General features: G+C 38.8%; 1 protein-coding gene across 2 annotated transcripts in view; it reads left to right on the top strand.

Moving 5' to 3' along the window:
- Nucleotides 1-27451, top strand: part of MTMR8 (myotubularin related protein 8) — a 248952-nt gene that overhangs the window by 61289 nt on the left and 160212 nt on the right. For both annotated transcript variants that reach the window (XM_070461838.1, XM_070461836.1), the window contains exons 2-6: nt 9158-9280; nt 12507-12669; nt 17054-17211; nt 19003-19131; nt 20303-20437. In XM_070461838.1, the coding sequence (XP_070317939.1) occupies nt 9158-9280; nt 12507-12669; nt 17054-17211; nt 19003-19131; nt 20303-20437 (708 nt within the window). The remainder of the gene's footprint in view (nt 1-9157; nt 9281-12506; nt 12670-17053; nt 17212-19002; nt 19132-20302; nt 20438-27451) is intronic.

Genomic DNA, 27451 nt, shown 5'->3' with positions numbered 1-27451 from the left:
GGTGATGGGATTCCAGCTGAGCTATTTCAAGTCCTGAAAGATGATGCTGTGAAAGTGTTGCACTCAATATACCAGTGAATTTGGAAAGCTCAGCAGTTTCCACAGGAGTGGAAAAGGTCAGTTTTCATTCTAATCCAAAGGCAATGCCAAAGAATATTCAAACTATAGCACAATTGCACTCATCTCACATGCTAGCAAAGTAATCTCAAAATTCTCCAAGCCAGGCTTCAGCAGCACATGAACCAAGAACTTCCAGATGTTCAGGCTGGATTTAGAAAAGGCAGAGGAACCAGAGAGCAAATTGCCAGTATTCGTTGGAGATCATAGAGAAAGCAAGAGAGTTCCAGAAAAACATGTACTTCTCTTTTATTGACTACACCAAAGCCTTTGACTGTATGGATCATGAAAAACTGTGGAAAATCCTTAAAGAGATGGGAATACCAAAGCACCTTACCTCCCTCCTGAAAAATCTATATGCAGGTCAAGAAGCAATAGTTAGAACCGGACATGGAACAACAGATGGGTTGCAAATTGGAAAAGGAGTACGTCAAGGCTGTATATTGTTCCCCTGCTTATTTAACTTATATGCAGAGTATGTCATGTGAAATGCCAGGCTGGATGAAGCACAAGCTGGAATCATAACTGCCAGGAGAAATATCAATAACTTCACATACACAGATGACACCACCCTTATGGCAGAAAGTGAAGAAGAACTGAAGAGCCTCTTGATGAAAGTGAAAGAAGAGAATGAAAAAGCTGGCTTAAAACTCAGTATATAAAAACTAAGGTCATGACATGTGGTACCATCACTTCACGGCAAATAGATGGGGAAACAATGGAAAAAGTGACAGACTTTATATTCTTGGATCCCAAAATCACTTCAGATGGTGACTGCAGTCATGAGGTTAAAAAAAGCTTGCTCCTTGGAAGAAAACTTATGACCAACCTAGACAGCATATTAAAAAGCGGAAACATTACTTTCTGACAAAAGTCCATCTAGTCAAAGCTATGGTTTTTCCAGTAGTCATGTATGGACATGAGAGTTGGAGTATAAAGAAAGCTGAGCACCAAATAATTGATGGTTTTGAACTGTGGTGTTGGAGAAGTCTCTTGAGAGTCTCTTGGATTGCAAGGAGATCCAACCAGTCCGTCCTAAAGGAAATCAATCCTGAATATTCACTGGATGGACTGATGCTGAAGCTGAAACTCCAATACTTTGGCCACCTGATGCGAAGAACTGACTAATTTGAAAATACCCTCATGATGGGAAAGACTGAAGGCAGGAGAAGGGGATGACGGAGGATGAGTTGGTTGGATGGCATCACTGACTTGATGGATATGAGTTTGAGCAAGCTCCAGCAGTTGGTGATGGACAGGGAAGCTTGATGTGCTGTGGTCCATAGGGTTGCAAAGAGTCGGACAAGACTGAGCAACTGAACTCAACTGAATATTTGAATATATCCTTCAAAACATGATGGAATTGCATGAATTTATATTTATGTAACTAGTGATATCTTCAGTATTTCATTCTGTTTCTTATTTTTTCACTAAGCCGTGTAGTTTTTTGATCTATTCATGTTGCTATGTTACCTCTAACCTATTGCTCCTTTTCTTGTTCACATATTAACTTGTGTCCTACTCTTTGGGACTCCATGAACTATAGTATGCTAGGCTCCTCTGTCCCCCACTGTCTCCCGGAGTTTGCTCAGATTCATGTCCATTGAGTCAGTGATGCTATCTAAGGACCTCATCCTCTGCTGTCCCCTTCTTCTTTTGCCTTCTGTGTTTCCCACCATCATTCTTTTCCAATGAGTTGACTCTTCACATCAGGTGGCCAAAGTATTGGAGCTTCAACTGCATGAAGAGTCCTTCTAATGAATATTTAGGTTTGATTTCCTTTAGGATTGACTTGTTTGATTTCCTTGCTGACCAGGAAACTCTCAAGAGTCTTGTTCAGCACCACAGCAGAAGGCATCAATTCTTTGGTGCTCAGCTTTCTCTATGGACCAACTCTCACATACATACATGATTACTGGAAAAGCCATAGCTTTGATTATATGGACCTTAGTTGGCAAGGTGATATCTCTGCTTTTTAACATCCTGTGTGGGTTTGTCATAGATTTCCATCCAAGGAGCAAGAGTCTTTTAATTTCATGGCTGCAGTCACTGTCCACAGGGATTTTGGAGCCCAAGAAAAGAAAATGTCTGCCTCCACATTTTCCTCTTCTATTTGGCATGAAGAGATGGGACCAGATGCCATGATCTTAGTTTTTTGAATGTTGTGTTTTAAACCAGCTTTTTCACGCTCCTCTTTCACCCCCATCAAGAGTCTCTTTAGTTCCTCTTCACTTTTTGCCATTAGAATGGTATCATCTGCACATCTGAGGTTATTGATATTTCTTCCGGCAGTCTTGATTTCAGCTTGTGATTCATCCAGCCAAGCATTTTGCACAGATGTACTCTACTTAAGTTAAATAAGCAGGGTGATGATATACAGCCTTGACATACTCCTTTCCCAATTTGGAACCAGTCCATGTCCGGTTCTAACTGTTGCTTCTTCACCCTCATACAGTTTCCTCAGGAGACAGGTAATGTGGTCTGGTACTCCCATCTCTTTTAGAATTTACCAGTTTGTTTCCATCCACACAAAGGCCTTAGTCTAGTCAATGAAGCAGAAGTTTCTCTGGAACTCTTTTGCTTTCTCCATGATCCAGTGAATAATGGCAATTTGATCTCTGGTTCCTCTGCCCTTCAAAACCCAGCTTGTACATCTGGAAGTTCTTGGTTCATGTACTACTGAAGCCTAGCTTGAAAGATTTTGAACAAAACCTTGTTAGGATATGAAATGAGTGCAATTGTACAGTAGTTTGAACATTCTTTCACATTGTCCTTCTTTGGGATTTGAATGAAAAATAAGCTTTTCCAATGCTGTGGCCACTGTTGAATTTTCCAAATTTGTGGCATATTGAGTGCAGCACTTTAACATCATCATATTTGGGGATTTGAACTAGCTCAGCTAGAATTCCATCATCTCCACTAACTTTGTTTGTAGTAATACTTCCTATGGCTTACATTTCAGGATTCATGGCTCCAGTTGAATGAACACACTATTGTGGTTATCTGGGTCATCAAGACCTTTCTTGTACAATTCTCGTGTATATTCTTGCCACCTCTTAACCTCCTCTGCTTCTGTTAGGTCCTTACTGTTTCTGCCCTTTATCGTGCCCATCCTTGCAAGAAACTTTCCCTTGATACCACTAATTTTATTGAAGAAATCTCTAGTCTTTCCCATTCTATTGTTTTCCTCTGTTTCTTTGCATTGTTCATATAAGAAAGCCTTCTTATCTCTCCTTGCTGTCCTCTGGAACTCTGCATTCAATTGGGTATCTCTTTCCCTTTCTCCCTTGTCTTTCACTTATCTTTTTTTCTCAGCTAATCGTAAAGCCTTCTCAGACAACCATTTTACCTTGAATTTCTTTTCCTAGGGGATGATTTTGGTCACTGCCTCCTGGTGCGGTTTTACCAACCTTCGTCCATAGTTCCTCAGACACTCTGTCTACCAGATCTAATTCCTTGATTCTATTTGTCACCTCTACTGTGTAGTCATAAGGAATTTGATTTAGGTCATACCTGAATGGCCTAGTTTTTCCTACTTTCTTCAATTTAAGCCTGAATTATGCAATAAGGAACTCATGATCTGAGCCGCAGTCAGCTCCAGGTCTTGTTTTGCTGACTGTATAGAAGAAGTTCTGCATCTTTGGCTGCAAAGAACATAATGTAATTTTGGTATTGACTTTCTGGTTACGTCCATGTGTAGAGTCATCTCTGTGTTATTGGAACAGAGTGTTTGCTATAACCAGTGTGTTCTCTTAGCAAAACTATCTTATCCTTTGCCCTGCTTCATTTTGTATGCCAAGGCCAAACTTGCCTGTTTTGCAAGTATCTCTCAACCTCCTACTTTTGCATTCCAATAACCTATGATGAAAATGATATATTCTTTGATGTTCTAAAAAGTGTTGTAGGTCTTCATAGAGCTGGTCAACTTTAGCTTCTTCAGCATTAGTGGTTGGGGCACAGACTTGTATTACTGTGATGTTGAATGGTTTGCCTTGGATATGAACCAAGATTATTCTGTCATTTCTGAGATTGCACCCAAGTACTGCATTTCAGACTCTTTTATTGACTATGAGGACTATTCCATTTCTTCCAAAGGATTCTTGCCGACAGCAGTAGATATAATGGTCATCTGAATTAAATCCACCCATTGCTTCTAATACCTGCTTAATGCTGCACTACATCTTGAATTATCTATTCTCCCTGTGATGAAAAGATTGCACCCAAGTACTGCATTTCAGACTCTTTCGTTGACTATGAGGGCTACTCCATTTCTTCCAAAGGATTCTTGCCCACAGCAGTAGATATAATGGTCATCTGAATTAAATCCACCCATTCCTTCTAATACCTGCTTAATTCCGCAGTACATCTTGAATTATCTATTCTCCCTGTGATGAAAATGTTCTGTATTGTATGTGTCCTCTTTAGGACCTATATGAAAACTTCTTTGGGTTCGTTTTCAGGAATAGAATATCTGGATCATGGAGTGTACTTTGTTACTCTTAATTATATAGTACCAGATTGATCTCTGGAGTGATCTCAATCTGTCTATACCCTGTCACCCCCTGACAGTTGTAACAGGTGAGGGTTCTTTTATCCCCAACACCCTACTGACATGTGGCATTTTCTAGCCTTCCAGTTTTTTCCAGTCTTACAGACTTAAAGAAATATCTTGTAGTTTTAATTTTCACTTATGTAATTACCAGTATTTTGAGTGTCTCTTCATGGTTCTATGCCTATTGGATTTCCTATTCTGTAACTTGCCTGTTCTTATATTTTTGCCCGCTTTTCTATTAAAGCTTCTGTCTTTTTTTCATTGAATTACAGGAGCCCTTTATATAGTCTAGATAATGATCTATTGTTAGTTTTAGACATTTTATATATTTTCTCCCATTCTGTTATTGATTGATTTTTCAAGTTTTTTCCTGTCTCTCGATCTGACATATTTTGCATTTTCTAGTAACTTTATAGTTTTTCTTCTTACATATAGATATATCTAGATTACACTTTTGCATGTGGTAATACATAGGGATCTAGTTTTGTTTTTCTTCATGTATTGATACAGTTTTCCCCACACATTTGCTAAGTACTTATATCTTTTGTTCATAATTAGTAGTGCCACATTTATCCTATATGAAGTGCCCATTCATACACAAGTTTGCCTTTCAACTGTGAGCCTTTATCAATGATCTATTTGTATAGTTTTTTACTAGTACTTCAAGCTTTCTTTTTTTTTACCCTATGGCTTTGGGTATATCTTAATATCTAGTAGAGCAGATCTTCCTTTCTTCACTCTTCTCTTTTAAGATTTATTTAGCTATTTATGGGGTTATAGTCTTCTATTTAAATTTAGAATAAATGTATGGAAAATCCATTTTGAAATTTAACTGAAATTGCATTGAATTTATGGATTAATTTGGACAATAATTTCCATCTTTATAAAATTAAGTTGCCCCATCCAAGAGAATGGATGCCTCTTCATTTCTTTAAGTTGTCTTCAATTTCCTATATTAGAGTTTTAAAGTTTTCTCTGTAAAAGTATCATATATGCTTGATTGGACTAATTCCTGGATTCTACATGGTGATGTTGCCACTGTGAATGGTGTTTTATTTATGGTCATTGCTTGTATAGAGAATCATTTGAGTTTTGTAGATTGACATTTTATCTAGAAACCTTGCTGAATTCCTCTGATATAAGTTCTAATAGTTTGCTGATTCTTTTGGTTTTTTCTTTGTAGAAGATCTCCGATTATCATTTTATTGGGAAGATTGTCTTTCAGTAAATGGTGCCAGATACAGCGTCTGACTTTCAGTCCTTGTATTTCTTAACTTTCCCCCCTCTTTTTTTCTTATTGTATTGACTAGGATATTTAACAGAGAAGGCAATGGCAACCCACTCCAGTACTCTTGCCTGGAAAATCCCATGGACAGAGGAGCCTGGTAGGCTATAGTCCATGGGGTCGCAAAGAATTGGACATGACTGAGTGACTTCACTTTCCCTTTTCACTTTCATGCATTGGAGAAGGAAATGTTAACCCACTAAGTGTTCTTGCCTGGAGAATCCCAGGGACCACGGAGCCTTGTGGGCTGCTGTCTATGGGATCGCACAGAGTCGGACACGACTGAAGCGACTTAGCAGCAGCTGCAGCAGGATATTTAAAAGAGTAGCAGTGATAGATAGGTCCACTTTATCTTGTTTGTGATTTTTAAGTAATGCATTTAGTTTCTCCATTACACATGACATTCTTTGTAGGCTTTTAATATATAATCTTTACCAAGTTGTGGATGTTTACTTCTGTTCCCAATTCACTAAGGGTTAGCATCATAAAAAGTGAACTCAAAAGGATTTTTCTCTATCAGTTGAGATAAATCATTTGATTTTTCTCTTTTAATTTATTCATGTGATGTATTCCTTTGAAATTTTTCAGTGTTGAACTCTCTTTGCTTTCTTGAGTTAAATTTACCTGATCAAATGAATATATTTTTGAAAATATATTGTTGATTCACTAAATAATTTTATTTGAATTTTTTTCTATATTTCATAAGTGAAATGGTATAAATTTTAATCTCTTATAGTTGTCTGTTTGGTTTTAGAATCAAGATTATGCTAGCCTCATAAATAAAATAGACTAACTGTCATTCTTTTTCTAACACTGGAATCAGTTGGATAAGATAGTTTGTTTCATGGAAGTTTGGTAGATTTAACTAGCAAATCCCTTTGGACCTGAGGGATTTTTCTTGGAATTTTTTCATTTCATGTAGGTTTTTCAATGTATTAGCATATTGTTCATAATACTCTCATTTAAATAAATTTGTTACATTGTTTTTCCTTTTACATTCTGTATTTTGTGTACTTGCCTCTTCCCATTTTTTTTTCCTGATCAGTCTTCTCAAAGATCTATTAACCTTTTTAAAGAATTAAATTCTAATTTTGTTCATCTTTTCTGTTGTTTATTTTTTGGTGTGTGTGTATGTGGGGGGTGATTATCTGCTTTTTAATTTCTGTGATTTGTCTTTTTTCTGTTCTTTTGCTTTCTTCATTGAATTGGATGATTAACTAGTTTATTAATATTTCTTGTTTCATAATAAGTGTACTTAAAGCTGTACATTTCCTTCTTAGTTCTGCTTCAACTGTGTCCCACAATTTTTCATTTGTTGTGTTTTTATTATTTTTCAATTTTACATATTTATTAATTCATTTATGGCTTGCTTTTAACCCAAGGCTAATTTAATAATATGGTATTTTGTTTCCTAATATATGCTAACTTTGTCTATTATTCTGTTATTAATTTCTAATGTCATTGTATCATGGTTTAAGAATGCAGACTGTGATATCAAAACTTTGAAATTTATGGAGTCTTCCTTTACAGACATTGTCATGATGTCTTTTTATAAGTGTTCTATTATTTGTCTTGAATGATTTTATGTTCTTTATTTGTTGGATATAGAGTTCTCTGTATATCTAATAACTTAAAACTTGTAGTTGTACTATAAAAGTATTCTGTATCTCTATTCATCTTTTTTTTTCCCATTTATTTTTATTAGTTGGAGGCTAATTACTTTACAGCATTGCAGTGGTTTTTGTCATACATTGAATTAGCCATGGATTTACATGTATTCCCCATCCCGGTCCTCCCTCCCACCTCCCTCTCCACCCCATCACTCTGGGTCCTCCCAGTGCACCAGGCCTGAGCACTTGTCTCATGCATCCAACCTGGGCTGGTGATCTGTTTCACCCTAGATATACATGTTTCAATGCTGTTCTCTTGAAACATCCCACCCCCGGGTTCTCCCATAGAGTCCACAAGTCTGTTCTATACATCTGAGTCTCTTTTTCTTTTTTTGCATATAGGGTTATCGTTACCATCTTTCTAAATTCCATATATATGTGTTAGTATACTGTAATGGTCTTTATCTTTCTGGCTTACTTCCTCTGTATAATGGGCTCCAGTTTCATCCATCTCATTAGAACTGATTCAAATGAATTCTTTTTAACGGCTCTATTCATCTTTGTTTTTTGTTTTTGTATGTTTAATCTATCAATTCCTAACTAAAGTGTTAAAATAGCCAAGTGTTTCCTTTGTCTCTGCAATTCTGCTATAAGCAAGTACATGATGCAAGATGTATTTTGTCCTGTTGTTCTTTGTCTCTTAATTCTATTTTGTCAGATTTTAAGAATGCTACTCAAGTTTTGTTCATATTTGTCTAGTATATCTTTCCCATCTTTTTATTTTCAACTTGTTTACATCTCTTTATTTTAGGTATATATCTTTTAGACTGAGTATTTTTGAGTATTTGTTTTAATTCAGTCTACAAGTCTGTCTTTCAATTAGTAAGTTTAATTTGTGTATATTTGTTGTAATTTCTCTTGTATTAGGACTTATTTCTGGCATTTAATTTTATAATTTCCATTTATGGTGCCCTTTTGGGTTTTTTTTCTTTCTACTTTCCATTGGGATAAATCAACTTTTCTCCTGCTTTTTAGAAAGGGGAATACATGTAAATCCATGGCTAATTCATTTCAATGTATGACAAAAACTACTGTAATGATGTAAAGTAATTAGCCTCCAACTAATAAAAATAAATGGAAAAAAAATTAAAAAAAAGGAAAAAAAAAGAAAGTTATATATTCTATTTTTTTGCATTTTAACATAAGATCTTAAACTTAAGATCTAATCTCATGTTATTTACCCCTATTGATTTTTCCATACACAATAACTGCCACTTCCCTCCAATAAGATTAGTACCTTGTCCATGTCCTATTTATCTTCTACACACATCTACCCCATCATAGTAACATCATCTAGAATTTTAATCCCTCTTATAATCCATGTTTCCCTCTCACTTTTATAGTTTCTTCATGGTTGATTTAGGAAAAAGAAACACAGATCATACTAGTTTGCTACCTTGACATAAACTAGAAAAACTCAAAGTATTGTAGTAAGTTAAGACCATTTGTCTTACTTTGAATTATCCCACTTTAATCACAGATGGTGAGTTGGTAACTTAATCAGCATTTTTCTCCACCCCACCCTTATAACAGGTAGAAAACGTGAAATTACTGGGTCGTTATAGAGGTAAGAAACCAGCTAATGGAAGTCTGTATCTTACTGCAACCCACCTGATCTATGTGGAAGCTTCTGGTGCAGCCCGAAAAGAGACATGGGTATGTATGTTCATAAGAAGAAATATCAAAGAGTCTTGAAGAATTTTGCTTTCTCACATGGTAGATTTTTGAAATTTCAGTTAACATTTAAACTGCTGTAAAACCTTTTCTTCAAAGACTCTATTCTGGGTGGGTCTTTTCATAAATTGAATCATATGATTTCTCTTCCCTCAAGTTGTTGACTATAGTCATTTTAAACTATATGAGACTTTTTCCTCAATATTTTTAGGTAAAGTGGTCTCTACTTATTTTTCAAGATGCCTACTTGGTAAGCATCCTGAAGTAATTTAAAACCTTGCTACACATAAAATGTGGTTCAACAACTAAGAACATCTGTATAACCTGGGAGCTTGTTAAAAATGCAGAATCTCAGGCCTAAGATTTCAAATTTCTAGAATGCTCTTAGGTGATGCTGGTGGCCCATGGACTGTATTTTGGGTATCAATAATATAGACCAGCTGTCTGACCTAAGACAGAGTGGTGTGTGTGTGTGTACATTGTTACATCTTTAAATAAATAATATGCTGTAATTAGTTTAGCACTGCTGACTTTACTTTATATTACTTTATGCCTTACTTATCCTAAAGTATCATCATTTAATCTTAATCATTAGCTAGAGTTATGCTTAGACCTCTGTAACAAGTAAAACATGCTTCTGATATATGGCATAGCACAGCAATTAAGAATAGAGCTAGTGTGTTCAGGGTGAAATCCCAGCTTCAACATTTACTACCTTTGTAACCTTGGGCAAGTTACTTAACTTCTCTGAGGCTCACTTCCCTCATCTGTAAAATAAAGGAAATGATGATGCCTGGTTATAGGAATAAAAAAGTTAATGTTGTACCTAAAATCATGTCTGGCACATGATAGCGAATATTATATAAGTATAATATGAATTAAACAGACTATACATTTTAAAAAAGTATTTTAATACTTCCTTTTTAAAAATACCATAACTTTCCCCGTATGACATTATATCTTGTTCATGTTGGTATGATGAAAGGATTGAGAAAAGAAGAATCAGGAAAGTTGGTTTTAGCTAGACTCAGTTGTACACTAACTGGCTATATGAACTTGGGCAAGTGACTCTTACTTTCTGGGCTTTAGTTTACTCATCTATAAAATGAGGTGGTTAGATTATATAATTAGTAAGGACTCTTTAATTTCTAATAGTTTGGGAACTAGTTCTTTAGTACTGTGTCATGAGCATTTCCCCTTTCTACCTGCATTTACAGACAGCATACATCTCCAAATTTGTTTCTACTGGGTATTATTTCAAATCTAATGGACTAGATCAGAAAGGGAGAACTTATGTTAACTTTCTATATGTCAAAGGAGGCATATTTATCCAGTTAGTACTGTTAATGAAGCTCTATCCAGCCTTAGTCTGTTTTACTTTCTGCCTCTTTCTAAGTCACCAGTTTTTTGCCTGGCACCTGTTCTCAACGATCAGTGTTTCACTGCTCAAACATAGATCTACCATATTGATCAGGAGGGCTTTGATTTTCTTGAAATTTGATATATTAATTCCTGTTACATTATCAGTAGCTTTTTGGCCCTTCAAAACTGCCATAACAGGAATTAAGTTTGACAAAATAGTTAAGACAGACATTACGATGGAAAATTCCTTCTTGGAATATGTGAATAGTCCTGCATCTACCCCATTCTTAGATGATGGATATGATTAAAAGATTTCCTGAAAGAGATTTCTTTTCAAAATAAATGGGAGCTGGGGCATAGACTGTGTGAGATGGAGAAAAAGAAAATACAATGATGATAGGAAGGCCATTCCAGGTACAGGTCAGGAAGTCCAGAAAATGAAAAGAGTACACTTAGGCTTTAGTGGCAGGAAACATCAGAGACACAGATAGGAGGAGAACATCAAAGACTAAAAATGTAATGCCATGATTCCATGGCATTTTGAAATTATAAAGAGAGACTTGCATTATTTGTATAGTTTCTTGTACCAGTTCCTTTTCCATACATTTCTTTTTTGCTGCACTATCATGAGCAGAGATGATGAAACTAAAGATTTAATAATCCTTCATATTTTTTTAAAAAAATAAGAGTTATGAACCTGTACTCCCATGGGAAATAGCTTTCTTAACTACAGTACAGTGCTTATGTATAGTTATTTTAGTCCTTAGTCTTATAGTTTCTACTTATTCCCTGAGTCACTTAGGTAAAAATTTCCTTCATTTCTTCTTTACTGTCACTAGAGTCTAAGATGTGGAAGAGAAATTTTCCTTGTAATATTTCGTTACATTTTAATTCCAGGACTAGAGTTTTTAGAATTTCTAGAGAAATAACCCTAAACAAAGTCAGACTGCCATGGTTCAAATTCTGTCTGTGCTACTTTTTGGCTGAATGTCCTTTGATGAATAATTCACTTTTCAAAGCTTTGGTTTCTGCGTTCCTGAAATGGGATTATTATACCTTAAAGCATTGTTACAGGGGTTAAATAGTTAATGATCATGGACCACTTCATGAGCAATAAAGCAAAATACCAATTATTAATCATTTTAACTAGTAATTTGATAGAAAAAAAGGAAGTTAGATTTTCCTCTGTGAAAATCATTCTACTATGATTTTTAAATTCCACCAGTCTAGTGGACTATAGTCCATGGAATTGCAAAGAGTCGGACTCGACTCTCTGCATGGGCACGACTCTCTGCACAGACACAGTTGGACGTGACAACCCAGAGACTAAACAACAACAATAGTTCTGAAGCCATCTGTTCTGAGCCAAATTCACCACAATTGCCCCATAAATCTCTTAACCTTACTTACATCCCTAAGGAGAGAGAAGTTTCATAATACCATAATTTGCTTTTCATTGAAAGTGTGAAAGTGATAGTGTTAGTCGCTTGGTTGTGTCCAACTCTTTGCAACACATGGACTGTAGCCCACCAGGCTCCTCTCCATAGAATTCTCCAGGCAAGAATACTGGAGTGGATAGCCATTCCCTTCTCCAGGGGATCTTCCCAATGCAGGGAATGAACCCAAGTCTCCTTCATTGCAGGCAGATTTTTTTTTTTTTTACCACTATTTACTTCTGTTTGAGAGAAACCCAGTTTTGCCTTACAATGGATGGTTATAGGCTGTAGATATGACTGCATGTCTGGTTATGCTGTTACCATTACTGAGAGTCAAGCACACTGATAGTGATAGATCTAGTGCCTGTCTGTGATCTTTGTTGTTGTTGATGTTCTTTTCTGTTTTGTAGATTGCACTGCATCATATTGCCACTGTGGAGAAATTGCCTGTCACTAGCCTGGGTTGTCCCCTGATCCTCCGCTGCAAGAATTTTCGGGTGGCCCACTTTGTTTTAGAATCTGATGTTGTGTGCCATGAGGTTTATATTTCACTGCTAAAGCTTTCTCAACCAGGTAGTTATGAAAGTATTTTTATCTGTTTTAGATAATTTTTTAATTATCCACCCCTCCACCAGAACAGCATAATGGAAGGATCATGGGCTATGGAGTTCAATAGACCTAAATAAGTTTGAATCTGGGCTCTGTCTCTTACAGCTCCATGGTATTTGGGCAAGATGCATAACCTTTGAAGTCAGCTTCCTCAGTTGTAAAAAGAGTGATAGTATAAGCTCCCCATGCTGGTTGTTTCATGCATTTTCATTCTGTACTTGGTATATTGTAGATGTTTGACAGGTGTTACTTCCTTCTCTTTCTTTCATCTTAACTATCAACTTGTAAATTTTTCCACAGTTCAGGAAGAAAGACTGCTTTGGAGCAAATTTTTTTGTTGTTGTCTTGCAAGCTTTATGTTTTGCCTATTGTTCCTACCCCTACCTTTGGTTCCAACTAGCAAACTGCAAAATTTATCAGAGTCCTTAATGCAGTTATCCCTACTTCCTCTGACCTGACCTTCTCATCTTCCAACCCAACTCCAGGTGGCTAACCCATAAGCTTCCTCTGGTTTTAGTTTGTGGACTAAAGTCCTAGTTTCTGGATTAGAATTATATTCCCCTCACATTTTCTTCTACCTGTGGCCTAGAATAATTTCTTAGAATTTGCTGGTATTCTATTGACAGAGGCTATCTGTTAACTGGTCCAGTATTTGTAAAAGGTTCTAGAAGACTTCATACATCTCTGGAAAAGTTATTGCCACAGTTCACTTCAGTCACTTAGTCGTGTCCGACTCTTTGGGACCTCATGAACCGCAGAACACCAGGCCTCCCTGTCCATCACCAACAGCCAGAGTTCACCCAAACCCATGTCTGTTGAGTTGGTAATGCCATCCAACCATCTCATCCTGTGTCATACCCTTCTCCTCCTGCCCTCAATCTTTTGCAGCATCAGGGTCTTTTCAAATGAGTCAGCTCGTCACATCAGGTGGCCAAAGTATTGGAGTTTCAGCTTCATCAGTCCTTTCAATGAACACCCAGGACTGATCTCCTGTAGGATGGATTGTTTGGATCCCCTTGCTGTCCAAGGGACTCTCAGGAGTCTTCTCCAACACCACAGTTCAAAAGCAGCAATTCTTCGGCACTCAGCTTTCTTTATAGTCCAACTCACATCCATACATGACTACAGGAAAAATCATAGCCTTGAGTAGACGAACCTTTGTTGGCAAAGTAATGTCTCTGCTTTTTAATATGCTGTCTAGGTTAGTCATAACTTTCCTTCCAAGGAGTAAGGGTCTTTTAATTTCATGGCTACAATCACCATCTGCAGTGATTTTGGAGGCCCCCAAAATAAAGTCTGACACTGTTTCCACTGTTTCCCATCTATTTGCCATGAAGTGATGGGACCGGGTGCTATGATCTTAGTTTTCTGAATGTTGAGCCAACTTTTTCACTCTCCTCTTTCACTTTATCAAGAGGGTCTTTAGTTCTTCTTTGCTTTCTGCCATAAGGGTGGTGTCATCTGCATACCTGAAGTTTTTGATATTTCTCCTGGCATCTTGATTCCACCTTGTGCTTCATCCAGCCCAGCGTTTCTCATGATGTACTCTGCATATAAGTTAAATAAGCAGGGTTACAATATACAGCCTTGACATACTCCTTTTCCTATTTGGAACCAGTCTGTTGTTCCATGTCCAGTTCTAACTGTTGCTTCCTGACCTGCATACAGATTTCTCAAGAGGCAGGTCAGGTGGTCTGGTATGCCCATCTCTTGAAGAATTTTCCACAGTTTATTGTGATCCACACAGTCAAAGGCTTTGGCATAGTCAATAAAGCAGAAATAGATGTTTTTCTGGAACTCTCTTGTTTTTTTGATGATCCAGCGGATGTTGGCAATTTGATCTCTGGTTCCTCTGCCTTTTCTAAAACCAGCTTGAACATCTGGAAGTTCACAGTTCACATATTGCTTAAGCCTAGCTTGGAGAATTTTAAGCATTACTTTACTAGCGTGTGAGATGAGTGCAATTGTGCAGTAGTTTGAGCATTCTTTGGGATTGCCTTTCTTTGGGATTGTAATGAAAACTGACCTTTTCCAGTCCTGTGGCCACTGCTGAGTTTTCCAAATTTGCTGGCATATTGAGTGCAGCACCTTCACAGCATCATCTTTCAGGATTTGAAATAGCTCAGCTGGAATTCCATCACCTCCACTAGCTTTGTTTGTAGTGATGCTTCCTAAGGCCCACTTGACTTCCCATTCCAGGATGTCTGGCTCTAGGTGAGTAATCACACCATTGTGATTATCTGGGTCATGAAGATCTTTTCTGTACAGTTCTCCTGTGTATTCTTGCCCCCTCTTCTTAATATCTTCTGCTTTTGTTAGGTCCATACCATTTCTGTCCTTTATTGAGCCCGTCTTTGCATGAAATGTTCCCTTGGTATCTCTAATTTTCTTGAAGAGATCTCTAGTCTTTCCCATTCTATTGTTTATCTCTATTTCTTTGCACTGATCACTGAGGAAGGCTTTTTATCTTTCCTTGCTGTTCTTTTTAACTCTGCATTCAGATGGGTATATCTTTCCTTTTCTCCTTTGCTTTTCACTTCTCTTCTTTTCACACCTATTTGTAAGGCCTCCTCAGACAGCCATTTTGCCTTTTTGCACTTCTTTTTCTTGGGGATTGTCTTGATCCTTGTCTCCTGTATAGTGTCATGAACCTCCATCCATAGTTCATCAGGCAGTCTGTCTATCAGATCTATCCCTTTACATCTGTTTCTCACATCCACTGTATAGTTGTCAGGGATTTGATTTAGGTCATACCTGAATGATCTAGTGGTTTTCTCTGCTTTCTTCAATTTCAGTCTGAATTTGGTGTTCATGATCTGAGCCACAGTCAGCTCCCAATCTTGTTTTTGCTGACTGTATAGAGCTTCTTCATCTTTGGCTGCAAAAAATGTATTCAATCTGATTTCGATGTTGGCCATCTGGTGATGTCCATGTGTAGAGTCTTCTCTTGTGTTGTTGGAAGAGGGTGTTTGCTATGACCAGTGTGGTCTTTTGGCAAAACTCTATTAATCTGCCCTGCTTCATTCTGTACTCCAAGGCCAAATTTGCCTGTTACTCCAGGTGTTTCTTGACTTCCTACTTTCGCATTCCAGTCTCCTGTAATGAAAGGGACATCTTTTTTGGGTGTTAGTTCTAAAAGGTCTTGAAAGTCTTCATAGAACCATTCAACTTCAGCTTCTTCAGTGTTACTGGTCAGGGAATAGACTTGCATTAGCGTGATATTGAATGGCTTGCCTTGGAAACAAACAGAGATCATTCTGTCATTTAGTTCGCTGATTCCTAGAATGTCAACCTTCACTCTTGCCATCTCCTGTTTGAACGCTTCCAATTTGCCTTGATTCATGTACCTAACATTCCAGGTTCCTATGCAATATTGCTCTTTACAGCATCAGACCTTGCTTCTATCACCAGTCACGTCCACAGCTGGGTGTTGTTTTTGTTCAGGCTCCATCCCTTCATTCTTTCTGGAGTTATTTCTCTACTGATCTCTAGTAACATATTGGGCACCTACTGACCTGAGGAGTTCATCTTTCAGTGTCCTATCTTTTTACCTTTTCACACTGTTCATGGGGTTCTCAAGGCAAGAATACTGATGTGGTTTGCCATTCCCTTCTCCAGTGGACCACATTCTGTCAGACCTCTCCACCATGACCCGTCCGTCTTGGGTGGCCCCACATAGCATGGCTTAGTTTCACTGAGTTACACAAGGCTATGGTCCATGTGCTCAGTTTGGCTAGTTGTGATTGTGGTTTCAGTCTGTCTGCCCTCTGATGCCCTCTCTCAGCACCTACCGTCTGACTTGGGATTCTGTTTTATTGCCACATAATCAATTTATTGCCACATAAAATGATCAAATGAGTTATTGACTATATGTTGAATCTTGTGAAAGGAGGAAGTGGGGTTGACAAGAAGAAGAGTTGGCCGTTTATCAGCCAGAAGCAGGTACTGACCTCACTAACAAAATGCAAGAACACTGCTAATGTTTTGCAATATGTCACAACAAGTACTGCAGCTAGGACATTGAAGATCAGTTAAAATTTTTGGTAAGGACCACTTTCTCAGCATGTGAGTTCAGTCCATCATCCAGCATTTTACAGGAAACCAGGCAGAATTTTCCTGCTTTGTATTGGGATCATATAAATATTTTTAAAAGAAGACTCTAAAGCATTATTTCAGTTCTTATTCCTTGTATACAAATAAAGGCAACCTTGTACACAAATTATTGTCCTTTTCCGGGGCTGATGACAAATACTCCCTTAGGGAGAATAAAATCTAGCCTTTATTGCATTATTTGGTGTTATGTTTCATTCATTATTACTTTATTCCAATGCCTATATTTCTTCTATAGAATTACCTGAAGATCTGTATGCTTTTTCATATAATCCCAAGTTCTCAAAAGACATGAGGGAAAATGGATGGAAGCTGATTGACCAAACATCAGACTTTGGACGTATGGGAATTCCTAACAGGTACTGGACCATAACAGATGCCAACAGAAACTATGAGGTAATTTTGTTACTGTTTTCTTTTGGTTCACTTAATTGAAACAGAAGTATTTCAGCAAGCAAAGTTTTGAAAAGGGAAAAAACCACCCATTATCTCTCCTTTTCATTCAACATTCAGCCATTCAACAAGATTTTTATTAAATAACTAGTGCATTTAAAACACCAAGTCAGAGTTCTCATAGTCTAAAGCATAGGGTGCTATGGGAGCATAGATGAAGAATATGGAAGTCAAACTGGAATGCCAGTAAGAGCCTTCAGCTTTGGGGAATAGCCTAGAGAAGGGATTCTATCCTAACTTATACAGGGAGAGAAGGAAAGAGGTCAGTAAGTGAACTCAGATCACGGATAAATTGAAGAATTTGAATGTTATCCTGAGGACCACAACCACAACAGTCTTTTAACTTGGAAATGTCTGTAAGTATATTTGTATTTTATTTTATTTTTTCATTTATTTTTATTAGTTTGAGGCTAATTACTTTACAGTGTTTTAGTGGTTTTTGACATACATTGACATGAATCAGCCGTGTATCTACATGTGTTCCCCATCCTAAACCCCCCTCCCACCTCCCTTCCCATCCCATCCCTCTGGGTCTTCCCAGTGCACCAGCCCTGAGCAATTGTCTCATGCATCCAACCTGGGCTAGTGATCTGTTTCACCCTTGATAGTATACTTGTTTCAATGCTGTTCTCTCAGAACATCCCATCCTCGCCTTCTCCCACAGAGTCCCAAAGTCTGTTCTATACATCTGTGTCTCTTTTTCTGTTTTGCATATAGGGTTATCGTTACCATCTTTTAAAATTCCATATATATGCATTAGTATACTGCATTGGTCTTTATCTTTATGGCTTACTTCACTCTGTATAATGAGCTCCAGTTTCATTCATCTATGGTATATATTTGTATTTTAGAAAGATAACTTTGATATTGGTATGAAGAATTGGTTTGCTGGAGTTAAGAATGCAGGAGAGTGATATGAGAAGTGATGAGAACCTGAACTAAGGCAATAACTATGGATGGATAGGAGGAGATAGTTTTAACAGATATTTAGGTAGTAGAAGTTAAAGAACCTGGTGACACATTAATGTGGCTGGGAGAAAGAGGGAGAAGTTTAGTAGGCATCCCAGGTTTCCTGGTTTCTGGCTTAGGTGACCCAGGTGGGTATGGATATGTTAGCAAGATAAAGATCACAAGAAGAGGGTCAGACAACATTTTTAGTTTTAGACATGAGTTTAAGGTGATTAAGAAAATCAGGTATTTGATATCAAGCATTTGAGTCTAGATCTCCAGAAAGATTTCTGGGCCAAATATAGAAGCTCTCATGTGTATTAATTCACTAGGAGGACCTGGCATATAGTCACTTGTGACTGTGATTTATTACAGTGAAAATATAGAAAGCAAAATCAACAAAGGGGAAAGGAGTAAAGTCTGGGGAAAACCAGACAAAAGTTGAAGCTTTTGCCCTTTCCCAGTGGAGTCACATAGGACATGTTTCAACTCCTCTAGCAATGTGACATATGCAAAATGTTTCTATCTATAATGTTAGTTACTCTTAAAGTACATTTTGTTCTTATATATCTCAATATTTTCATTTCTAGAAAATACTAGCATACTTCGAAGAGCTTTTTACATCAGGGATATTTTTGTTCTTATTTTTGAGGAATCGATGATTCTCACTGATAAATAATGGGCAGCTAATGCTTGAGTGATTGCCATTCCAACCTGTTGCTGCTAGCAGGTAAAAAAAAAATGTAAGAAGATTAAGTTTAAAAAATTGAGTTTGTTTTCTTTTAGATATGCAATACCTACCCTCCTGAAATAGTGGTTCCTAAATCTGTTACACTGGGAACGGTGGTTGGAAGTTCAAAGTTCAGAAGTAAAGAACGTGTGCCTGTGCTCTCCTACCTCTACAAAGAGAACAATGTGAGTTGACAAAACTTCTCTGATGAGAACTAAACTTGGCTCTAGAAGACCTGCGTTTAAGTCACAGTACTGTCACTTACTAGCTTTGTGACCTCAAGCATGTTACTTCTCTGAACTTTAGTACTTTAGAGTGGCTTTAAATGGGTCACATCAGGAAAAATATGTGTACTTTGTAAATTTTAAAGTGCTATGCAGATGTTAAGTGGCATTTGTAGTGTGTTCATTTATTTCTTTCCTGCTCTGCCAGCTCCTGCGTGATGGCAAGTAACTGTTAAATGAAAGGGAACAGTCATATGAAAGGATATTTGTAGATTGTTGTCTCTCACTATAACACAGATTTCCTTATTCTTTCCCACTATTTTTCATATAATTTAGGGTCTTATGGGAAAGCACTTGATTCCTCTGAGTCCCCTTCCATAAGAAGGGATAATAGTTCTTTCCTCTTGTGGTTTCTCTGAGATCTGGAATTAGACAAATAGTCAAGTTCTCAGGTATTCAAGTGCTAAAGAGTATAGTAATATAAGTGGTTGTCTGTGTCAGACTGTCGAAGTAAGCAGACTATATAACACCACCACCGAAATGAATGCAGTTCATTAACTGATCATTATCAGATGTACCTGCTACATAGCTGTGCTGTTTTCATATTGAAATGGCTTTAAACAAACCAGTACTATGATTTAGCATTTGACTCCTGAAGTGAGTGAATTCTGTTCTCTTAAGAAACTCTAGATCTTTGTTCTATCTTGAATTCTTAAGTGAGCCTCCGGTATGTGGGTGATATCACTGGGACTATAAAAAGCAAGACAATTTAAGAAAAATACTATCCTAATACATATTAAAAATAAGTAAAATTTTATTAAAACACTCAAGATGTGATTTTATTGTAGTCTGGGTTTGCCAAGACTGGGTTGGGAATCTTAGCCATGTAGAAGAAAGAAAAGACTGTCTGAGCGACAGTTTGTAGTAATACAGCCCACATTCTGGAATGGGGAGGGAGGCAGGAAGCTGAGCTCAATCAATATTACTGAAATGCTGAATTTCAGGGCTGCATTTTTTTTTATGTCACTATCCTGAGTTGGCTCATCCTCTTCTACTCATTGAACATGGGAACAAGGAGGATTTTTGACCACCTGTAAATATGATCACTCAACTGACACATTTTCCTTTACAGGCTGCCATTTGCCGCTGTAGCCAGCCTCTGTCTGGATTTTATACTCGTTGCATAGATGACGAGCTCCTGCTAGAGGCTATTCGCCAGACAAATCCAGGGAGCCAGTTCTTGTATGTTGTAGACACAAGACCAAAGGTATCTATGTATCAAAAACCTCTCTAATACTTCTGTTTTACTCATGCTGCAGTGCTCCTCCTCATGTAGTGAGCTTTGCAGTGTTAATGGGAAAGTTGGATTTGTGCATATGGGCTTGTTGTTGTTCAGTCCCTAAGTCATTTCTGACTCTTTGTGACCCCATGGACTGCAACATGCCAAGCTAACCTGTCCTTCACTATCTTCCAGAGTTTGCTAAAACTCAGGTCCATTGAGTCAATGATGCCATCCAACTATCTTACCCTTTGTTGCTCCCTTTTCCTCCTGCCCTCAATCTTTCCCAGCATCAGGGTCTTTTCCAATAAGTCAACTCTTTGCATCACGTGGCCAAAGTATTGGAGCTTCAGCATCAATCCTTCCAATGAATATTTAGGGTTGATTTCCTTTAGGATTGACTGGTTTGATCTCCTTGCTGCCCAAGGGACTCTCAAGAGTGTTCTCCAGAAGCACAGTTTGAAAGCATCCTTCTTTGGTACTCAGCCTTCCTTATGGTCCAGCTGTTACATCTGTACATGACTACTGGAAAAACCATAGCATTGACTGTGTGGACTTTTATCAACAAAGTGATGTCTCTGCTTTTTAACATGCCATCTAGGTTTGTCATAGCTTTTCTTCCAAGAAGCAAGTGTCTTTTAATTTCATGGCTGTAGTCACAGTCTGCAATGATGTTGAAGTCCAAGAATATAAAATCTGCCACTGTCTCCACTTTTTTACCATCTATTTGCCATGAAGTCGGTAGCTTATGCTGAATGATGTCAGATTCGTTATCTCCAAAGAAGATTTAGCTTTGGAACCAGGGACCAGGCTTGATCACTCAAGAATTTTTGTGTAGCAGAGTTTTATTGAAGTATAAAAAGGGACAGAGAAAGCTTCTGACATAGACATCAGAAGGGGGATGGAGAGTGCATCCCTAACTAGTCTTAGCAAGAAAGCTATATACTTTTTAATTTGTTATTGCAATAAATCAAAAGAATATCTTAAGGTTGTAAAGATCTTACTAGACCCATTCCCACAACTTACATTTTAAGATGACAGGATTAGAATTAACAATAGAAAGATTTTACCAGATCCACTCCCATAATATACATTTTAAGATAATAGGATTAGTCAGAAGGTTGTCAAGAAGGAGAAACATGTCCTCAAGCAGGATACATTGTTGTTATATAATCCTTACTAAGGCTAAGGAATGTAGAAAAAAAAGTTTGTCCTTTCCTCCTCCTTGAGAATTCCAGACCCCTATCTCCTCTTTGAGAGCCCCAGACCCCTTGCTCCTCTTCAGGGATGAAAGACTTCTTATCAACCTACCTAAAAATTGATTCTCTCATTCCCCCCTTTTCTTTTAGGAGAATTGTGTTGCCAAAGGAAAGGGGCGTCATTTTCATTCCACAATTACTTCTTGCTGTTGAGGGGTGTCATCCCTAAATTGTGGAGGAAACATATTCTCCTAACCCTCCTATTGAGTGTCTCTGATCCAGGGGCCCCAAGTAATAGTTGGAGGAGGCTGTGGCACTTGTAGGTGTCTGGACAACTATTTGTAACTTAAAAGTTTTCAGACGGTTAGAAACAGATCCCATTATACATTTACAGATGTTAGGCAAAATAGTCATTAAATCAAGTTAAAACATACTCAATATTAAAAGTTACATTATGTCCATAGTTAAGGTACAATATGTTATCAGTCCATCTTAGGCTTGTTAGATGTAATCAGATAAAGAAGAGGCATCACATATGATTGTTGTTGGTGAAGGTATATGCAGACTTGAAGAAAATCCTTTCCTTGAATGAGAGAAACTAACCATGTTAAGCCTTCAGTTGATGAGGAGGGGAGTGCTCCACAGACACAGCAGTTAGAACGATTGTGGAGGCTGGGTCAGGGGTCACCTCCAGGAGTTCTTGTAATGTCTTTTGAAAAGCTGAAAGCTGAGTCACATACTTAATTCTAAGGCTTTAGGATCTATGACAATATCTGCGTGAAAAACAGTCTGTCATTGGGGGATAGTTCAAACCCTCATTGGCTTCCCTGGTGGCTCAGATGGTAAAGCGTCTGCCTGCAATGCAGGAGACCTGGGTTCGATCCCTGTATCAGGAAGATCCCCTGGAGAAGGCAATGGCAACCCACTCCATTACTCTTGCCTGGAAAATTCCATGGATGGAGGAGCCTGGTGGGCTACAGTCCATGGGGTCACAAAGAGTCAGACAGGACTGAGTGACTTCCCTTTCCCTTCCCTTCAAGCCCTCATTAAAGGCTGGGTAATTTCCCCATAACCCGGTCTCCAAATGTGACAATAGCCTGTAGTGCCCAAGAATCCTCTCAGTTGTCTTAAAGTCATAGGCAGAGGATGATATAGTATAGGTTTAACTCTAGAAAGCATCCTTCAAATCAATGACTGAAAAATATTTGGCTCATTCAGGGATTTCAGACAATAAAGTATAAGAATTAGGCACTTATTTTTCATAAATCTTGAACTAGACTCCATTTATCATTTGACTTTGTCACACCCAAAACAGGAATGTTGCATGGACTATTCCAAGTAATGAATAGCCCCTGTTCCTTTAAATTTTCAATGATGGGTTTTAACTCTTCCTGAACCTCAGGCTTTAATGGATACTGCTTTTGATGTGGAAATAAGTGAGGGTCTTTGAGCTTGATAAGGAAAGGAACAACATTTTGTGCTCAACCCACAGTTTTTCCATCAGCCCGTACTTTAGGATTTACATTTTCTTCAGTTAAAAGAGCGGGTTCCATATTCATGAAAACAGAGGCCTGGACTTTGTTCAGTATATCCCTCCCCAGAAGGGGTGAGGGAAACTGGCATGATTAGAAACTCGTGAGAAAAACAGCTCAGAGTCCCAGTTGCAGCTTAAAGGAAGACTGAAATAATAGTGTTTGGCTCATCCTGACAGTCCCATTACAGTAGTGGATTGGGAAGAAAGTGGACCAGGGGCTTCAGTGAGTACTGAGAAAGTTGCTTCAGTGTCTAAAAGAAAATCGACTGATTGGCCCGCCATAGTTATTAATACCTGGGGTTCCTCAGGTGTTATTAGGATGGGAGCTTTTGTGGGGACCCCAAGACACCTTCAGTCCTGATTGTCTTGAGAGTTTGACCCCCTGGAGCCTACACCTCGGAGGGCAGTCTCTTCTCCAGTATGGTCCTTTGCAGACTGAACATGGAACTGGGGCAGCTTAGATGCCTGAGGGCAACTTCACATGAGATGCCCCTCCTTTCCACAGTAATAACAAGCCCATCCCTTTTCACCTCGGTTCCTCTGGGCATTTTTCTCTTCAGGCTGATTCATAGAAGTTTTCGCAGCCATCACTAGAGCCTGGGCCTTTCCTTTGGTTCTTTTCTGTTGTCGTTTCTCCTCCTCATATTCTCTACTGTAATATACCATCTGAGCCAGCTGTAACAGTTTTTCTAAAGACTTATTTGGTCCAAATGCCTGTTTTTGTAACTTATGGTGAATATCTGGAGCTGACTGAGTGAGAAATCTATCTTTTAAGATCATTCCTCCTCTGCCCTCTTGGGAGCAACATCAGTAAACTTACAGAGAGTCTCTTGTAGCCTATCTAGGAATTTACCAGGAGTTTCCTTCTCCCCCTGTTCTATGTCAGCCAACTTAGCATAGTTTAAGGTCAGCATAGTTTAAAATCTTAGTGAATGCTCACTTTAGTCCTTCAAGAATGCATCTGACAAAGTGGCTCTGTTATGGGAACTGCTTGGCTTCCAATAGGAAGGAGAGCTATTTCATGTTCCCTCTTTCCCTTACCTTCAAGCCATTTATCTCTAAAAATAGTATCTTCCCTAAAACTTTAGTTTTTTAGTCAGGGGTCAGCATCTGTCCTAAGACATGTATTATATCTCGCCAAGTAAGCTCATAAGGTGAAGTTAGTCCTATAAAGGCTTCTATGGAATTTTCTGGATCCTCTAGATAGTCTTGACTGCAATTGGTACCATTTGAATTTCTTCTGAGACTGAGGCAACCCTTCCTAGAAGGGTGCCCTGACTCTCAGCCTGTTCAGTTGGGAGCCCCAGATACAGGGGCAAAGTAAGAGGACAGGAGATGCTGAAGGTTTCACACCCAAATCTGTACTCTTAGGACACAAGTCTGGCATGTCTCACAGAGAGATAAAGAGCAACACATATGTCACTTATACCCATTTCTCTTGTTCTCTACAGAACTGACTAATTGTAAAACAGTATTATAATTGAGATCCTTCAACAGGCCAGCGTTCCATCTTCCAAAGGATACCATGGCCATTCAGTATCACAGAAGAAGATCAGGCATGTCTTTTTTAAATTCTGGGGATCAAACTTATCCCAGTGTTTTTTTAAATACATTTTAAAGGAGTGTTTCTGGAACTGCTAGCTCCCATCTATAAGAGAGAAAAAAGTGGCATCCACAGCCTTGGCTTCTTTCCACTGGAGGCATCCCTCCCTGCTCTAGATGGGGGTGTGGACAGTCTTGCCACTGAAGCTTTCCTTCCTTGGTCGGACTTAGTCTGCCCCTTACTGACACAGGCATCGTAGTCATCCCTCTTGGTTCTACCACCGAGGTAGGGTGGAAATGCACCAGGTGTAGACCTGATGGCATCCTGAATTGATTTCTGGTTCTGTACCACCAAGACCTTTGTCTGATTTACCTTTTTTCCACTGATGCCACCTGGGGTGGAGCAGTGTAGCTTTCCCAGAGTAACTAGGACTGCTTGGGGAAGCATCTGTCTTCCATGTGCCTGTGCACATTTCTGAGGACAATCCTGACCACAGTAGAAGTGGGGAGTTATTGCTACATCAGTATATGTGATGGCAAAAGAGGTAGTAGAGGGTGGCCAGTGAGGAAAAAGTGATTTTTGTCCTCAAGTTACTAGGGCCAATCCTTCCAGTTCATTTCCACAGACTCCTCAAAATAAATATCTAAGGAGTTGAGACAGAAGCCAGTGGAGCACTTTCTCTGGTCTGCTAAAAGCTAGCATTACCAAAGGAAGAAGCCCATTGCAATTCCAATCATACCAGATCCTGCAATTCCAGATCTGTGTCCTCAAAAACCTCATGGTCACCAGCAGTGCTTCTGTCCACATAGATGCAAGACACAGCTGTGACACAGACTCACTTTCAGGTCATTGGCCCCTGAGGCAGGCAGCCAAGAGAGTGCCCTCTAGCCTGAGAGACATTCCTGAAGCTAGAGTTCTGCCTTGCTCCCAAACATGCTTTGGTAACTCTCGGCTCCTAGCAGGGCTGGGTGCTTCCATATTGTAACTTTCAGTTCCTAGCAAGACTAGGCGCTTCCATACAATGGGTCTAAGCAAAAGTACACAGTAACAGCATGGATCATAAGTCCCTTGTAAGTCTTTAATTTCACAGATTACATTCAGTTCAGTTCAGTTCATTTCAGTCGCTCAGTCTTGTGTCTTTGTGACCCTATGAACCGCAGCATGCCAGGCCTCCCTGTCTATCACCAACTCCCAGAGTACACCCAAACCCACCTCCACTGAGTCAGTGATGCCACCTAACTGTCTCAACCTTTGTCGTCCCCTTCTCTTCCTGCCCTCAATCTTTCCCAGCATCAGGGTCTTTTCCATTGAGTCAGCTGTTCGCATTGGCTGGTGAAAGTATTGGAGTTTCAGCTTCAACATCAGTCCTTCCAATGAACACCCAGGACTGATCTCCTTTAGAATGGACTGGTTGGATCTCCTTGCAGTCCAAGGGACTCTCAAGAGTCTTCTCCAACACCACAGTTCAAAAGCATCAATTCTTCGGTGCTCAGCTTTCTTTATAGTCCAACTCTCACATCCATACATGACCACTGGAAAAACCATAGCCTTGACTAGACGGACCTTTGTTGGCAAAGTAATGTCTCTGCTTTTTAATATGCTGTCTAGGTTAGCCATAACTTTCCTTCCAATCATCATCTGCAGTGATTTTGGAGCCCCCCAAAGTAAAGTCAGCCACTGTTTCCACTGTTTCCCCATCTATTTGCCATGAAGTGATGGGACCGGATGCCATGATCTTAGTTGTCTGGACATTGAGCTTTAAGCCAACTTTTTCACTCTCCTCTTTCACTTTCATCAATAGGCTCTTTAGTTCTTCACTTTCTGCTGTAAGGGTGGTGTCATCTGCTTGTCTGAGGTTTTTGATATTTCTCCTGGCAATTTTGATTCCACCTTGTGCTTCCTCCAGCCCAGTGTTTCTCATGATGTACTCTGCATATAAGTTAAATAAGTAGGGTGACAATATACAGCCTTGACATACTCCTTTTCCTATTTGGAACCAGTCTGTTGTTCCATGTCCAGTTCTAACTGTTGCTTCCTGACCTGCATACAGATTTCTCAAGAGGCAGGTCAGGTGGTCTGGTATGCCCATCTCTTGAAGAATTTTCCACAGTTTATTGTGATCCACACAGTCAAAGGCTTTGGCATAGTCAATAAAGCAGAAATAGATGTTTTTCTGGAACTCTCTTGTTTTTTTGATGATCCAGCGGATGTTGGCAATTTGATCTCTGGTTCCTCTGCCTTTTCTAAAACCAGCTTGAACATCTGGAAGTTCACAGTTCACATATTGCTTAAGCCTAGCTTGGAGAATTTTAAGCATTACTTTACTAGCGTGTGAGATGAGTGCAATTGTGCAGTAGTTTGAGCATTCTTTGGGATTGCCTTTCTTTGGGATTGTAATGAAAACTGACCTTTTCCAGTCCTGTGGCCACTGCTGAGTTTTCCAAATTTGCTGGCATATTGAGTGCAGCACCTTCACAGCATCATCTTTCAGGATTTGAAATAGCTCAGCTGGAATTCCATCACCTCCACTAGCTTTGTTTGTAGTGATGCTTCCTAAGGCCCACTTGACTTCCCATTCCAGGATGTCTGGCTCTGGGTGAGTGATCACACCATCATGATTATCTGGGTCATGAAGATCGTTTTTGTACAGTTCTCCTGTGTATTCTTGCCCCCTCTTCTTAATATCTTCTGCTTTTGTTAGGTCCATACCATTTCTGTCCTTTATT

Source organism: Odocoileus virginianus, chromosome X (assembly GCF_023699985.2).
Source record: "Odocoileus virginianus isolate 20LAN1187 ecotype Illinois chromosome X, Ovbor_1.2, whole genome shotgun sequence".
Lineage (NCBI taxonomy): Eukaryota > Metazoa > Chordata > Mammalia > Artiodactyla > Cervidae > Odocoileus > Odocoileus virginianus.
Note: the sequence above shows the minus strand (reverse complement) of the source record. Positions and strands in the feature narration are given on the sequence as shown.